This window comes from Podarcis raffonei, chromosome 1 (assembly GCF_027172205.1).
Source record: "Podarcis raffonei isolate rPodRaf1 chromosome 1, rPodRaf1.pri, whole genome shotgun sequence".
Taxonomy (NCBI): domain Eukaryota; kingdom Metazoa; phylum Chordata; class Lepidosauria; order Squamata; family Lacertidae; genus Podarcis; species Podarcis raffonei.
In genome coordinates, this window is record NC_070602.1 from 41,834,975 (window position 1) to 41,850,993 (window position 16,019).

Below are 16,019 nucleotides of genomic sequence, written 5' to 3' on the forward strand. Positions count from 1 at the left end.
TCTGGATCCACACATCCTTCCACAGTGGGGATATTGGTTTCCGGGCGGGAGTTGATCACGGTGTGGATTTGCCAAGCGTGCCTTCCTCTTAGCACGTTTCTCCCTTGCGTCCTGAGTTCAAATGTCTTCAAAGCCTTTAGTAAAGGCTGTTCTCCAACTGGAGCACTCGCAGGCCAGTGTTTCCCAGTTGTCAGTGCTTATACTACATTTTTTTTAGATTTGCCTTGAGACAGTCTTTAAACCTCTTTTGTTGACCACCAGCATTGCGCTTTTCATTTTTAAGTTCAGAATAGAGTAGTTGCTTTGGAAGACGATCATCAGGCATCCGCACAACATGACCAGTCCAACGAAGAGGATGTTGAAGAATCATTGCTTCAACACTGGTGATCTTTGCTTCTTCTAGTATACTGATATTAGTTCGCCTGTCTTCCCAAGTGATGTGTAAAAATTTTCAGAGACACCGCTGATGGAATCTTTCCAGGAGCTGGAGATGGCGTTTATAAGTGGTCCATGTTTCAGAGGCATATAGTAAGGTTGGCAGTACAATAGCTTTGTAAACAAGCATTTTGGTTTACCTGTGAATGTTCCAGTCCTGTAGCTGGGTATTCGTATGATTTGATGGATTATTTTTACACTTTTTCTGACTATGGACAGAAAGTCAAATCAGTATTGTGAAATTCTAGGGGTGAGAAAGAAAACATTGTTTCTTGGCCTTCAGGGTTGCTAGATCACAACGCTGAAGCCTGAATTGACAGAATTCCCACCAGGGTCTGGACTCTAAAGCAGCTGTCCCCAATCTGATGCCCTCCAGCTGATTTGGACTGCTGGGACCAATAGGTGTTAGAATAAAGAACTGCTGAAGAGCACCAGGTTGGAAAAGGCTCTTGTAGACCTAGCAACCCTATACCCTTCCCTGCCCTCTTCCTTCCTACCAATTGTGTACAGGCCACCCTGTCTATGGGCCCAACATGTAGTTTTGCCCCAGTCACACTTTCTCCTTCCTGTCTCCTTCCTTCAACTTTATGTCCCCACTCCCACCCCAATTAGTCTCTGCTTTTCAGGCCACTGCAAACTTTATCCAGTAACCTAACCTCTCTAGTACTCTGGTGTCACCCATTCCAAAGCATACAACCCCACCTTCATCTTACCCAGGGCTGGCCCTACCATTGGACAGAGTGAGGTTGTCTCAGGCAGCCAGTTTTTAGTGTCATGAAAGGGCAGCAAATGATTTATTTATTTTTTAAAGGTTGTGGGAGCTTCTTCCTTGGGTTCCAAAATAACTTGGCCAACATAGGTATTTTGCATGTCCCTTGACTGGGGGTGAACATGAGTCAGGCAGCAAAGCATTTTGGACTAGCCCTGAGCACTGTGATGAGAGCCTCTTCTCTCCTTGGCCTCAGCTGCCTCCTGTCTCCTCTGCCCTTTTCTGCAACCCTCTTCCACCTACCCATCCTTCCTCAGGCATCTAGACAAAGTTAGTTTGCTCAGTTAATATGGGGAATATAGATATAGCAGTTGCATTTTGGTGTTTCCCGTTTATTTGTTTTTGTATTTTTCAATATCCTTTGTGGGGGAGAAGTCTCACTTTGAAAATACAGTTATAGCACCACTGTTTATATAGACTGACAAAAGGCTTATGAGTTACCTGGTAGGAGGAGGCGGTACCTCTCTGCACTGCTTGCCTTAATTTCAAAGCAGCTCCTGCTTCCCTTGCCTGTTTCCATTAGCTGTTTCCTGGGCAAAGTCTTCAATCATCAATGTTGATTCAAAAGGAAATAGCTGGTGTGGGAGCAACCTAGGTTATTTCTCCCACATATGGTTTTTACAGAGTTGGGGCAATATGCAATACATTCGTTCCATTAAGACAAGGATTCCAGGTTCTGCAATAATATCTCGCCCGTCTCCTCCCCGTGTGTGCACCCTGCTCCCCTACCCAAATTTGCTCCAGAGGGTTGAGGGGAAACCCAGAACAGATTTAGGGGACATGTGGGGGGAGAAGAGAAGATATCCTGTTGCACAGGTGGAGATCCAGGTTACCTAGTACTACTCTGGATATAACCCATAGTATCTAAACAAAAGACATCTCGGCTCCAGGGGCAATAAGAGGGCAGGACAGAAGAGTTATGTAACCTGGGCCTCATCCTCAAGGAGGACTCAAATTGAGACACTTGTTACTTTTTAGGCATTTGATAAGTTTTGCAATTTGTTTTTATGTGCATTTGACCAAAATGTGACTTCAGCTAGAGAAGCAATTCTTAAGTAAATAAGAATTTCAAAATATGTGTTTTTCTGGGTACCTTAGTTGATTTTTGTTTTGTTTTGTTGTCATTTTTATATTAACTGTGGCTGGAGAACTCAAAAGCTGGAAATGGCCCAGACCTTCTCAGCTCATAGCTTAGGTTTTCAACTACTACACTACTAGAGGTCAACAAACAATAAATCTGTGTGGCTGTTTCCTGATATATCAGGGAGAATAATTACATTCCTAGCCATCTTGCCTCCATTCTTCTTTCTTGATAATTCTGTATTTTGGCCAGCTCCATTACTGGACTTCCAGGAATGTACATAGCGCAGACTAAATGCCTACTTCCTTCTCTTTTCCTCTATAAGACAGCAAATTTAATCATATTCCTGCATCCTCATATGCCATGACTGCCCCACAGTGGTGTTAATGATTACCATGCGTAATCCAGAAGCACATAGTTATTACTGCATTAGACACTGACACATAATTCTTATATACATGGCATTAAATTCTGCACATTTTTATTGTCAAAAGGAGGTTCTTTCTTGGCCATCCTTTCATTAATGAGTGAATACAATTCAGAAGTGCCTTTCAATAGAATATTGGACAGGACATCTCTGGTGAAGCACATGAGGAAAGTGTTCCCATAGCAACAGAAAGCCAGGAAAGATCGCAGAATTCCTTTCTTTAATCCCCACTTCCTTTAGATTGTCTTTCACAATAGATGCTTCTAATCTAGAGAATCAAAAGAAGTTTTTTGTTATTCAGGATTTTCTTCAGCAAGACGCTTTGAGAGTGATGGAAATGGATCTTTATCTCAGCCAGTCCCTGATCTTATCTAGGCAATTCCTATGTTCTTAACTAGTTAGTGAGGAAGCTAGCGACAAAGCTCGTTAAAAATCATGTTATAATCTGAATTATGTGGCTATGAAGGGGGTTTGACTAGAAGACCCTTGGGGTACATTCCAACTCCACAATTCTATGATTCTATTAATGTAGTATTCAGTATAGATTAAGCCAGAGAGTTCAGAGTGGAATTCTGTATCAATGTGACTCTCTTGAACAAAGCAAGGGAGAAAATTAGGGTAAAATACATAGCTGGTCTTAAGCATGCTCGGGTCTTGTTCTCGGTACAGGAACCAGAAGTTCAAGAAAAAGGAAACAGAACCAGAACACTCGCTCACATATTGCACTCAGGGCCACATTAATTAGTTAATCATTTGAATAAAAAAAAAAACATTTAGCAAAATGAATGGAGATTATATGAAACAGCAACATAATAAGTCAACTAAAATGAGAAATTCTAGATGAGTGTTCATAACAGTCTCTTGCAGCAAAACCAGCACTACCTTTTGGCACATGAATGTCTTACAAATTTATTGTGGCGCGACCTTTCGTTGGCAAGAGCCTGCGTCATCAGATGAAGGAAGCTTGCAGGACAACAAATTTGTTTGTCTTTTTAAGATGCCACACGACCTTCTTGTGTGACGTTATGCTCGAAAACCAATATGACCCTTGACCAATGTGAGCCTTGCAATGGTCTCAGAGCAACCAGAATATTTAGCATAGCCTGCAATCATTCACCACCTCAATGTGCCCTTTTACAGATAATGGTACAAAACTCTGATGATGTCTCTTTCTTGCCTGGATCAAGAATAGAGAGGGTTCTGTGAGTATGTGTAAAAACTATCCAAACTACAAGGTAAAATTTACATTAACTGCACCACTCACTGCCTCTAGCCCTGGCTAGCACTGGCATGTGGCCCCAAAAATATTGTCGGGGGGGGGCATAGGAAAAGCCTGCTAGATCAGGCCAATGGCCCATCTAGTCCAGCATCCTATCCTCATAGTAGTTAACCAAATGCCTGTGGGAAATCCACAAACACTGTCTCCTCTCCTATAGCTTCCAGCAATGGTTTTTCAGAAGTATTACTGCCTCCCAACATGGAGGCAGAGCATAGCCATCATGGCTAGTAGCCACTTATATCCTTATCCCCCAAGAATCTGTCCAATTCTCTTTTTAAGCCATCCAAATTGGTAGCCATCAATGCCTCCTGTGGCAGCAAGTTCCCCAGTTTAACTATGTGCTACGTGAAAAAGTACTTTTATTTTATCTGTCTTGAATCTTCTAGAATTCAGCTTCATTGGAAGTCCACGAGTTCTAGTGTTATGAAAGAGAGAGAGAAAACTTTTCTTAATCTACTTTCTCCATGCCATGCTAAATTTCTATCATGTCACCTTTTCTCTAAACTAAAAAAATCGCAAATGCCATAAGCTTTCCTCACAACGGAGTTGCTCTGACCCCTAGATCATTTTGGTTACTCTTTTCTAAAGCTTTTCCATCTCTACAATTGTCCAAAAGGAAACACAAACCCTGGTAAGCACGCCTGGTACCCCTGGAATCATGCTCAGAGATTGGGGTGGCATGTAACAATATGAAGGAATCCAACTTATACAGTACAGTGGACCCTCGGGTTACATTACCTTCGGGTAACATAACTTTTGGGTTGTGAACACAGCAAACCGGAAGTGTATAATTCTGGGTTGTCAACACACACGCGAAACGCTCTGCGCACCACGCACATGTGCAGAAACGCTCTATCGCGCCACACGCATGCGCAGACATGGTGCCTCTAGGTGTGGACTTTTCGGGGTACATACGGACCCCCAGAATGAATTAAGTTCATACCCAGAGGGTCCACTGTACCAGTCAGTAAAACAGTTTTTTATAAATTCACAATCCACAATATTTATTTTGGTTTGAAAATCTGTGAAAACTCCAAATAACTGCATTAGAGAGTAAAAAAAAAAAGTTTTGGATGTTTGCATAAACTTACACCTTAAATAAAAAAGTAAATACAATGGTTTGCTCCAAATATTACCTAAAAACGAAGAAACTGTGGCATTCTTCAGGAGCCAGTTCAATTAATCTACAATATCCACAGGATTTTAAAATGTTCATGGGGAGGAGGGAGGTCATTATTCAGCAAGAGATCTCCATATACCAAAATAGGTGTTCCCAAGTGGCTCGCACATATTTAATATTTAGTATGCAGAAGGGTGGCGCTGCATGGAGAGAGAAATGGCACTCAATACCTAAGGGTGTGTCTAGGATGCTCCCGCAGAGCGTACACGTTGCTAAACACATTATCAGTACAGTCAATTATAAACACTCATGGGGGCTAGGGGCGGGAGGAAATTCCAGCCACCCACTTTCCCCTGACCTCATAAGAGATAATCAGAGCCACATAGATGTTCATTGGGGAAGATCATCTTAACGCAAGAGTCAGTCTGCTGCTGCCCCTAAATTTCTCTCTAGTGGAGCTATAGTACATGAGACTGGTGTAGCAGGTTGACTTTGAACAGGGATTCTCCTGTTGAAACCACAGGGGTAGTCTTGAGAAGCCATTATCCCTCAACCTACATCCCTCCAAAAGTACCAAAAAGTACTGGACTTGCAAAGATTTAGGCTGTAATTCTACACAACGTTAGCCAGCTTAAATCCAACTGCCTTTGAGTGAACTTAAAAAGTTGAATTCTGCAACTGTAGGCCTTACCCATTGTTTTACCCAATTATGTTTCTTATTTCAGTGAAAACATTCAAACCCATTTTTGCACAACCTTACAGGGGGAGGGACAGGGTTGAGGTTCAACAAGCTATTTTGTACAACGCAAAGTAGAGCATTTTGTTTAACGTAAAGGTGCACTTATATAATTGTCCCAAACATTATCACAATAAAGTATTCCTTTGTACTGAAGAACCAAGAGCACACAAACATATTTCTTCTTCGGTTTGCGTTCTTAAAAAAATTATTCTCAAAAAAACCCACACACATGTGCTTACGTCAAGGAAAACTGACACATATTCAATCAATACCAACTTGTCACACGCCTAAAGTTTATTACTATTGTTATATATTTCTTATACCTCGGCCTTTTTCCCTGAGGGGGCACAAGGCGGCTGAAAGTGCAGCACCCAATGTTTTTATCTTAAGAGATAATGCAACAAAGCAGAATTGTCCTTCCTGCTGGTTTGCTAAAGGAAAAGCCCCAGTAATTCTGTTTTGGTTAGCTTTGGTTCTGGCGTCATCCCCTGCGCACCAAGGTAGAAAAGAAGCCCAAGCCAGGAAAAACCAACCACCTGCCTCTGTGGTTTTTGCTTACCTAGCAGAGAGCCTATAAAGATGATAACTTGCACCGCGGTGGTAAAATGTCGGTAGGTTTGCTCGTCCCGATATGCCTCCCCTTGCGAAGTCCCGTTGCCGTGGGCGCTTCTGTCGATCCCCGCGATCTGCGCCCTGGACGCGTTCAAAGCGCTGGCGACAGCGTGGTAGGGCCCGCGCTCGCTCGCGTTGACGGAAGCCCAGCTGGCGTTGGACCCCATGGCGAGGGGTCTCTTTCGTGGGCCGCCTTACCTAGCAAGCCCCCCACGCGGGTCCAGCGCTCCTCACCGAAGGAAGCACGCGGCCGTCCGCCCGGCAGGCTGCTCCATTGGATCGCCGCTGGATTGCTGGACCGGGGGAAGAAGCGCGTCTCGCTTTTCATGCCCGGTGTCTTAGCAAGGGGCTGCCTTCACGGCGCGATGGGGAAGAGGAGAAACGAAGCTGCTTGTAGCTCCGCACTTGCCCCATCTGCCTTTGCCCCTGTCCATCCTCAGCGTGTCACCAACATAAGCCCGAGCGACATGCGCGCCATGCTCCTGCTCCGGGGATCGCGCTTGCATCCAAAAGGGAAACACCAGCTCTAACCCAGTTGGTGTTGCGCCTTCCAGTGCCAAGGTTTTGCTTCGCGTTCACATCTTTGCACAGGGAAGCGGCATCTCTCTGCCTTAGGCATCCTCACAGGCAGGTGCCGTTTGGGTGCTCAGCAAGCCCCAAACTCCCATGTGGGGATGTTGTTTCTCATTTGAATTATGCCACAGTTCTCTTCGGAACGAATAGCGCTTGGGTGAACGCGGCCTCCTTTTGCATTGGCATAGCTCCCTATCTGCGCCGTTCGACAGGCTGCAGAATGAGCAGCGAGCAACTCTCGTCTGCCTCGTTTGCTGTGAGCGCGGCCGCCCGGGCTCCTCGCTGCCGTTTTTCATAGAGAGAGCCAGAAAGAGAGAGCGGGTCATGTGACGCTCAGCTGTGGTAGGGGAGGGGCAGGTTTGTTTTTGTGTATGTGTGTGGCAGCCATCTTGCTTTTTGGGAGCTGTCAGGTCAATGTCTGAGGAAAAGCCAAGGGCGGGGGGATCGTCTTCAGAATTCAGAAAGTTTTTGCAAGTTCCTTAAATAGCACTGCACGTGAAAAGGGAGGGATATGTAATTCATAACGTTACATTTAGTTGGTTTTATCAAAAGGAGGGGTTTGTGTGTTTAAATACAATACAGGTGTCTTAGACTACTTCACACTTTCTGGACTAACCCCCCCTTGCAAAACACGTACACCAAAAACCTTTTAAATATTGCACTTGCAAAATAGGTAATGCGTCGTCTAATGTGGATATGGACCTCCACAGTTTTATTTTTGCAACTGACTACTAGCAGCATGTACCTCCAACTACAACTAGAAAACTCTCAGACTTTTCCAACAGTATATTGTTCTCTGAATGAATAGAGGGGCTACGGATAGCCCTGAAGTTTTCCTTTGGATGAGAGCACTGGATACTTAATATGACTTGGAAGGTTTGTTTTGTTTCCAGATATGCCTGCATAACATAGTGGAAGCAAACAAGAACCCCTATAACATAGCAGATACCCAAATACCTCGTGCAGCTCCCCTTCTCCAACTGCACCCTAGAATCCAGCTAACTCTAACTAGAAAATTATCGATCGCTGCTGTTTCTCTCCTAGTTTAAAATGTGAACTGCTTTTTGCTGTATCTTTGTCCCTACTCTAGGGTTCAAGCGCTGATGGGTATTTCATTCTTAAAACTCCATTAGATATATTCTGAGCTATCAGGATTTCATTATCGTGCTATAAGTTCCCAAGCAACCATCTAGCTTTGCAAAAGTGATATGTCAGAACTGCTGAAGAACAATGACTCCATTCACATCTCAAACAGGCAGCTGAGAAGGAAACCATGCTTAATGAGGAGGTCCCAGAGAATCAGTAGAGGTGCACTCCTCTGTTACTCCTGGCATAGATCATTCAGGAGGATGACTACCAGTTTCTGTCCCAAAGATGGTCAAGAAGCCAAATTTAAATGAACCAAGATGATCAGCACCATCCAATAATGTCCAGAGCTAAGTCATGCAAAATGTACACTGACCTTTGTGTCACAAAGTGGGGCAAATCTAATATGAAGGAATTAAAATGGTAGCTCTCTGAAATAATGTGAAACTATCGTGCATTCATAACATTTGTATGGGAATACTGTATATAGAATAATAATAATATAATCTAGAAATATTTACACTGGGGAAAATGAAATATCTTAAGTCTTAGAAAATAATTTAAGCCAGGCAACTTTAATTTAGTTTTCTATGGGGCTTTTTTAAAATCAAAAGAAATTTCAGTAGCTGCCATATAACGCCATCATTTATTTTCCCACTTTAGTTACGACATGCTTAGTGGTTGAAAGATCTGCAATGACTATTGCATTAAAATGTTAATTTAATAAAGGGAAATACTTTTTCGTTAGAAATGTGTACTAAATGACAATGAACCCGTATGCTATTCAGAAATGAGGAGGTGGGTTCCTGGGATGATGGGTCCCCAACCCTTCCCTCGAATCAATCAAGAGCTGTCTTCTCCAACCTGGTACCTTCCAAATACTGGACTACCACTCCCCTAATGAACAAGGGCCAGTGGTTATGGAGGATGGCAGTGTAGTCCGAGAAAGGCGATGATTTCTTTATTTGCATGATTGTTACTGGGCTGTGCAGAGCAGAGACCTGAAGAAGGGCTATGAAGGAAGCCCTTAGTTTCGTTTTGCAAACTGCAACGGGAGGTGGGGCCGGCGGGGTAACTCCGGGCCTCGACCCAGCAGCGCCTTCCCCGAGCTTCCTCTCGCGGTGCCGCAACGGGCAGCCGCGGTGTTTGGTGGGGCCTGCAAAGCAGGGCGGGAATAGCAGGCCGCGCGGTTCCGCCCACCGCGGCGGCTGCGGCCTGGCTCGGCGAAGTGCAGGCGGCCTCCCTGGGGCTGGGGGGGGGGGGCTTCGCTTTCCGCCTCCCCGAGCGGACATGGCCCAGGTGAGGGGCCTGTGGCAGCCGCGGGGGGAGGCTGCCGAGGCGTCCCCGGAGCAGCCCGAGAGCTACCAGCTTCGCCAGGAGAACGAGCTGCAAGTGCTGGAATCTATCTACGGGCGGGACTTCCAGGACTTGCGCCACGGCAAGCCGTGGAAGGTAAAAGGCTGGCCTCTCGCGGGCAGTTGCCTGCAGGGTCGGCTTCTCATCTCGGGGCGGGGGGCGAGAGGCAGGGCCTTTGCCTGACCAGCCTCACGGAACTTGCTGCCTCGTAGCGTTTCCTAAGGTGGTGCACTCGGCATCCGTTCCGTATTTTAAGACCCGAGGCCCTGCTGCTGCCTTCACTTTTCGATGCGCGGGGAAGCTTAACATCCGTGTTCCTCTGAATGCAAAAGCAACCAGCGCCTGCAGTGTGCTTCGGAAGGCATGCCAAGGGCAGGGCAGAAATTCCCTCTGACTGTGCATCACTCATTTTATTGGTAACGGGTCATAACAGTTGCGTTGGAGGCGACACGTCCTTACCTTTTAATGATTGCAGTGTAAACACAAAGTGTGCGTCATCATGGAAGGCTTACGGTTAGGAACAGAGGAAGTCGGCTTATGTCAAGTTAGATCCTTGGTCCCCTCTAGCTCAGTGTCGACTATGCTGGTTGCCAAAAGCTCTCCATCTTTCCCACCTGGGGATACCTGGGAATTGAACCTGGGGCCTCTTGCATGCAAAACATGTGATCTGCCAGCAAGCCGCCTCCCTTTCCCAGTTGTTTTCTTGTTTTGTTAGAGGCCTGTTATTCTTTATATTACTTGCAGCCACAAATTTCAGCTGGCTAACAAAAGTCAGTCACAACTTCTGGACCATTAGTGCTATGCCTTAAATCTTAGAAACACTTTAAATAGTTTAGCAAATAATGCGTGTTAATACTGCAAGCCCTGAGTTTATTGTCTCGTCTTGCCTTATCAATGTTCCATAAGATGACAGTTTTTGACTAATTATGCTTTGGAGATGTCTGGCCACATCACATAGTGTATCCACACGTTCAGTATTGGAGTTTTTCTCAGAATCTTCACAGAACTCAGATTATCACATAGTTTCACAATTTGTGATTTACCAAATTTAATGTAGTCTCATCGGTGAGCTCTTGTGCATTAGGAGACATGTCAGTCATCTAGAAAGCATAGTCACTGTCACAGACAGGCAGCAAAAGCAGGAAATTAATTGAAATCCTGGTTGGCAATCATTCAGGGTTGGTGGGCTGTATCCAGATTGGCATCTCACAAGTTGTGCAGAGAAAAACAGCTTTTGGAACCTGCCTGTTCCTGAAATTCAACCTTGAGTAACTACTCTGGGGCGGGGGGCGGGGAGGACTGCCTTGTGAATGCAGCCTAGGGATATCATTGTTGGTGTCTCAACACTGATAACGTTAAGCAAACATGTCTAGTGTGCACAGCCTGAGATACCTCAAAATATGGTTATTATTAGCCATCATTTGCTTTCTCCCCAAGTGAGCAGTGATATAATAAGTATCCAAGGGAATTGCCATTTTCTGGTCCTCCCAAGTGCCCCTGTTAAACTGTGAAGCATCTTGTATGTACTAAAGTGAACACTAATAATTTCTCTTGTGTGCTGTTATGTTAGGCATAATTAGAAGGGTTATTATTCATGCTGGTTTCCCCAAAGACTATGTTCCCAACCCCATGACGTTTGTGTGTGACACTTGAAACACGTGCTTTTTAACATAATCTGCTCATGCTTTTCCTTGAATGCAAACACCCAAGTTATTAAACTACTATTACATGTGTATGTCAGGAAACCATATTCCATCCCACAAACGGCATAGTTCCCCCCCCCCCGAAGTTCTCCCAAATTGAAGTTAAACTTTGGGAGTCTTGTTTGAAAACAGTGGTAATCTATTTTAATACATTTTTTACAGGGTTTGTTGCAGTTTAATGTATCTAGGAAACAGAATTCAGAGCTTTTCAGATAGGAGCAGAATTAATTCTTGATGACTAGGGATATTGAGGAGAAGGTTTAGCCTGCACCACAGTGTTCTCCTCTTGCTGCTTCCATGCATATCAGTGTTTTTCATTTTTAAGAGTAAAAATAGTGAGGTGTAATTAGGGGCAATGTTGCAGTGAAGGTACCCTCCCCCCCTAACACTGGGTGACCTGAATCTCTCACTGACTATGGGTTTCTGCAGGGGTGTACTGAGGGAGATGAATTGCTCATTCTTCCTCTGTAAGCTTCTATATCCTGATTGTTATAGTCACAGGCATTTTGCTAGTTAAACATAATTTGCTGCTTTCTTTGGCATTTGACTCTGAGTATATCTGTACCTGTAGTACCCAGCTCAGTCCACAAATTAGTTAAAATACTCAGATTATAGAATTTCCAGAGCGAAAGCTGTGTTAATTTCTTGTAGCAGAAACTATCAAAGAGTCTTGTGGCACCTTAAAATTTATTATGGCATAAACATTTGGATTATGAAGTGTCCCAACCACTTTTTCTGCTGAAATGACTCTTGTATGAGTACAGGGAGGTTTGTTGGTAAGGAAGCCAGTTGAAAATATTATATCTGAGCTGATGCAGTAGTGGACAGAGAGAATGCAAGACTGGGGAGCGACAGCAGTAAACACAATCCTACACAAGTCAATAATAAGGTCAAGGACTCCCTTGCTCTTCTATAATGTGACCACATAATATCATGAGTACAGTGGTACCTCAGTTTTTGAACGTAACCCGTTCCGGAACACCATTTGGCTTCCGAAACATTCGAAAACCGAGGCGCAAAGGGCCGTCTGCAGTTTCCATTGAGAAAATTGAAAAACGCGCAACGGAAGCCGTTCAGAAACAGAGACTCGTTTGAAAATGGACGTGCTCAATTACTTCTGGGTTTCGTACATATATCTGTGGTTGGCAGCTAATTTTTAACTGGCCATAATTTGCATTGAACAAAGGCTGAAGATCTAACAACACAGGCACTGCTTTCTGACCCATCCATCTTGGATAAAAGAGCTCTTTAACTCCATCCTTTTTGGAGCGGAGGCATTAGCAGAGCCCTTCCTTTGTTACATACTTTTTAAAAGGAGGGCTTTGTCAAATTCTCTGTTGTTGTTCACACTGGGGAAGGAGGAATTAAAGCTCTACCTATGTCTCTGGGTCACACTACACACGAAGGGCAATTGGACAAATGCTGGTAGGAACATAGTTGAACAGCCTGATCCACTGCCTTTTCCTAATTTCAGCCTCCTGTGGTTGGTTTTCAGGCATATCTGTCTGTCATGCACAGTTTATCTCTCTGCTTGTGTTGAAGAAAGCCATGGAGGTTGCTTAACAAGACAGTATCTCTGCTGGGAGCCAGACACAAAGCCCCTGAATGCTTCAATGAGCTTCCAGGCTGCCAGCTGCTTTCCTCTAATGTAGTTAATTCTTCTTATATCTTTTAAAATTGTTTCAGGTACAGCAGCCTCCAGAAATCAAACTAGTTTTGCGCCCTCAGGGCTTGACTGGTGACCGTGAAGTCTATGCCAAAGTTGACTTGTGGGTCCAATGTCCCCAAACTTACCCTGATACGTAAGTAAATAGCAAATCTATTCTATACTTCCCTAAGTAAGAATAATAATGCACCTGCCCAGTTTTTGTCATTTAATCAGGCATACTGAAATAAGATGTCTGTGTGAGTTGCATTTCTGTAAATTTATTCAAAACATGTTTCTGAGTGTGTGGAATAACTGAAGTAGTGCTTCATACTGCCAACTCCCAAATCAAAGAGAGTGATATTGATATTACAACATCAAACGGAATAGTTTCTCTTTTATTAGGATTCACGGTCAATTCCTTCTAAAATCCCATCCTGTGTCCTCTCTGAGTTGTTTCCTGCCTGCATATTTAGAAATTTAGCATGCACAGGTTACAAACATGATGGAATTCATATTAGTCTTCTTAGAAGATGTGTGTTGTGTGTCTTTACCATAGAATGCTGGTCAGTTTTTGTAATTTGACAAGATTTCTTGTGAGCGAGTTGCTTATAAAAACAGGGTGGATAAAAAGTATACACTTTTGAAGTACTGCTTATTCGGATGATGTGCTGTGAATGCTAGCATATAACTGCCCAAGGATCTGCAAATCTCAAATCTTGTCTCTGGTTACTCTTTCCCCTCCTCTAGGGTTCCAGAAATTGAGCTTCAAAATGCAAAGGGGTTGTCAAATGAAAACATTAACTTGTTAAAATCCAGACTAGAGGAATTGGCAAAAGAACGTTGCGGAGAGGTGAGCATGTTGATTTTGCCCTTGATATTGAGCGACATTGTCACTATAGCAAATTTTGTGTGTGTACCTTTAGTGCTATTATGTTTGGTACTGTGTTCTTCTAACCATTTTGATGGTACCCACCCCATTGCAGGGTTTGTGCCTAGCTAGGTGTAGGGGAGGCCATGTCAAGACTTGGCCTAGCACGATAAAGCTCATTTGACATGTCATTTCAGATGGTCATGATTAATAGAAAGTGACCCTATTGAAAGTTGACAGAAATGTCTGTCTGAAGCAAAAGTGAATGATGTCATTCCTAGGCACCCCATGAATTGAGTTATTTCAGTTCATAAATCACACAATAGCATATTCATAATAACTGGTTTAGAGTCAGGGGATATATCTGTATTGAATGAGGTTAGGTTAATCCCATGACTTAATTTAAAACAAATCGAACCCATTATGTGGAGTTTGTCTTTAGATGGTTAGCCAAGAACAGTGGAACTTAATCTCAGTGTGAAAGTAGACGTGCTTAGTTCTCTACTGTTTGTAAAGTTAAGCTTGAGAAAGTTAAGGGACGTGAAGCAGAGCCTTTTCTGGCCATGACAATAATACTGTTGCACTATCTTCCCAGAGGACCTGTTTGTACTGCTTGGCATTTTAACTTTTATATTGCTCTCAATTGGATGCTTTGTAGGTTGGTGGGGCTTGTTATATTAAAGTATTATTATATTAAAGTATTAAAGGTGTTAATGGGAAAAAAGGATATAAATGTATAGTATAAATTGTCGCAGAATATTAACGGTGTTTGGATATTGTTACTAGAAGTACTTCATAGCTGTATGAAACATACAAATGATACTAGCTTCCCTCATATCAAGACAGGAGAAGAAAAAGTTTTTGGGTTTTTTTGCTACTTCACATAGCATCTCCATCCTATTTTTTTACTACGCAATATAAAAATCAAAAGATTAGCACAAATAGGAACAGATCTGTTTTGTAAGCAACTGCTTTAATATTGCTACAGCTAGCATGTCGGAGGAAGCTTTTCCTGTTAGCAGCCATCTGGATTGTATCTATTTTGATAAATTAGAAAATTCAATTTTATTGCTAGAGGAAATGAGCATTGTACCAGCTGAATGTTACTTTTCAGAACTAAGCAGAAGCCTTGCTAACCGCCCTAGTCCATCCGAATGTTTTCAGCCAGTCAGAAGTAGAGTCATATCCATATCATACATTTAAAGCACATGGCTTTCCCCAAAGAATCCTGGGAACTGTAGTTTGTTAAGGAGGCTGGGAATTGTAGTTCTATGAGAGTGACACTAGAGTTACCTTGGTCCTTTGAGTGTGCCTTGAGTGGTGTGGTTGTGACCAAATGCAATTTCCCACAGTTACAAATACAGATTTGGCCTGGAGAAAGATAATGATATTTTAATTCCTACAGCAGTTGCAATTTAGAGTATATTATCGTTTACAGAAAAGAATGTTGCTAATCACCTGGTACGTGGAAAATCCTGATTATCTATTCAGAATACTTTTAATTCTATACTTAGATGAAGATGAATGCATGTTCAGATCTTATTCACGAGGTAGACTGCATAATTTTAAAGAATTCAATTAGTATGATTGGGAATTAAATTCTTCTCTTCGCTGATATGATAAGTGTTTATAATGTCATCTTTAATTGTCACCATTCTGACAGAATATCATTAATAATGTTCCACATACATTATCTAATGATTAACATGAATGTCAAATACTGATTGATGATCAGATTAAAAAGGGAGGAAAAAATAGATGTGGCTTTCCCCCCTATAACTATGCTCTAAAACACACTGCTGAGAAGTGGTGCTGCTGCTTTTTTACCAGCATCATTTAGGCACATATAAATATAATACTAAATTGGTTTCATGCATGGCTGTTTTTAGTGGCAAGTAATGCATTCAGCAGAAGCAGTTTGGATTTTCAGAACTAAAATACATGCAAAGAAATATGAGTGGTTGTGCATTGGCTTTTATTTTGCTATGTTTGGCAGAGATTTGCTGGCATTGAGCTCCACTGAAGTCACTGGTACTTGCTCACACGCAAATAGGATTAGAACACGCTGCGAACAGTTTGCTAAAATCAGATTTTGCATTTGCCTTTCCTCTCCAGGTGATGATATTTGAATTAGCAGATTACGTACAATCATTTCTCAGTGAATACAATAAACCACCTTTAAAATCTTTCCATGAAGAAATGCTAAAGAATCAGCAAAAAGAACAAGAAAGGCTCGCTCTGGAAGAAGAGCGGCGAATCCAAGACCTTAGGAGGAAAGAAGAGCAGATGGTGAGAGCATGAAATTTAAGATTTCTGTCCTGCC

The 16,019-nt window shown here is 42.9% G+C and overlaps 2 protein-coding genes across 2 annotated transcripts in view; one reads left to right on the forward strand and one right to left on the reverse strand.

Annotated features, from left to right (window-relative positions):
- The window catches only part of GPR176 (G protein-coupled receptor 176), a 29,190-nt gene extending 22,481 nt beyond the window's left edge, over positions 1 to 6,709 (reverse strand). Inside the window, exon 1 of the mRNA XM_053382138.1 lies at positions 6,410 to 6,709. Within this exon, the coding sequence (XP_053238113.1) occupies positions 6,410 to 6,629 (220 nt within the window). The 5' untranslated portion in view covers positions 6,630 to 6,709. The remainder of the gene's footprint in view (positions 1 to 6,409) is intronic.
- A 2,693-nt stretch (positions 6,710 to 9,402) lies between these two features.
- The window catches only part of EIF2AK4 (eukaryotic translation initiation factor 2 alpha kinase 4), a 39,254-nt gene continuing 32,637 nt past the window's right edge, over positions 9,403 to 16,019 (forward strand). The window contains exons 1-4 of the mRNA XM_053382148.1: positions 9,403 to 9,573; positions 12,867 to 12,982; positions 13,576 to 13,678; positions 15,812 to 15,985. Coding sequence (XP_053238123.1) covers positions 9,412 to 9,573; positions 12,867 to 12,982; positions 13,576 to 13,678; positions 15,812 to 15,985 — 555 coding nt within the window. The 5' untranslated portion in view covers positions 9,403 to 9,411. The remainder of the gene's footprint in view (positions 9,574 to 12,866; positions 12,983 to 13,575; positions 13,679 to 15,811; positions 15,986 to 16,019) is intronic.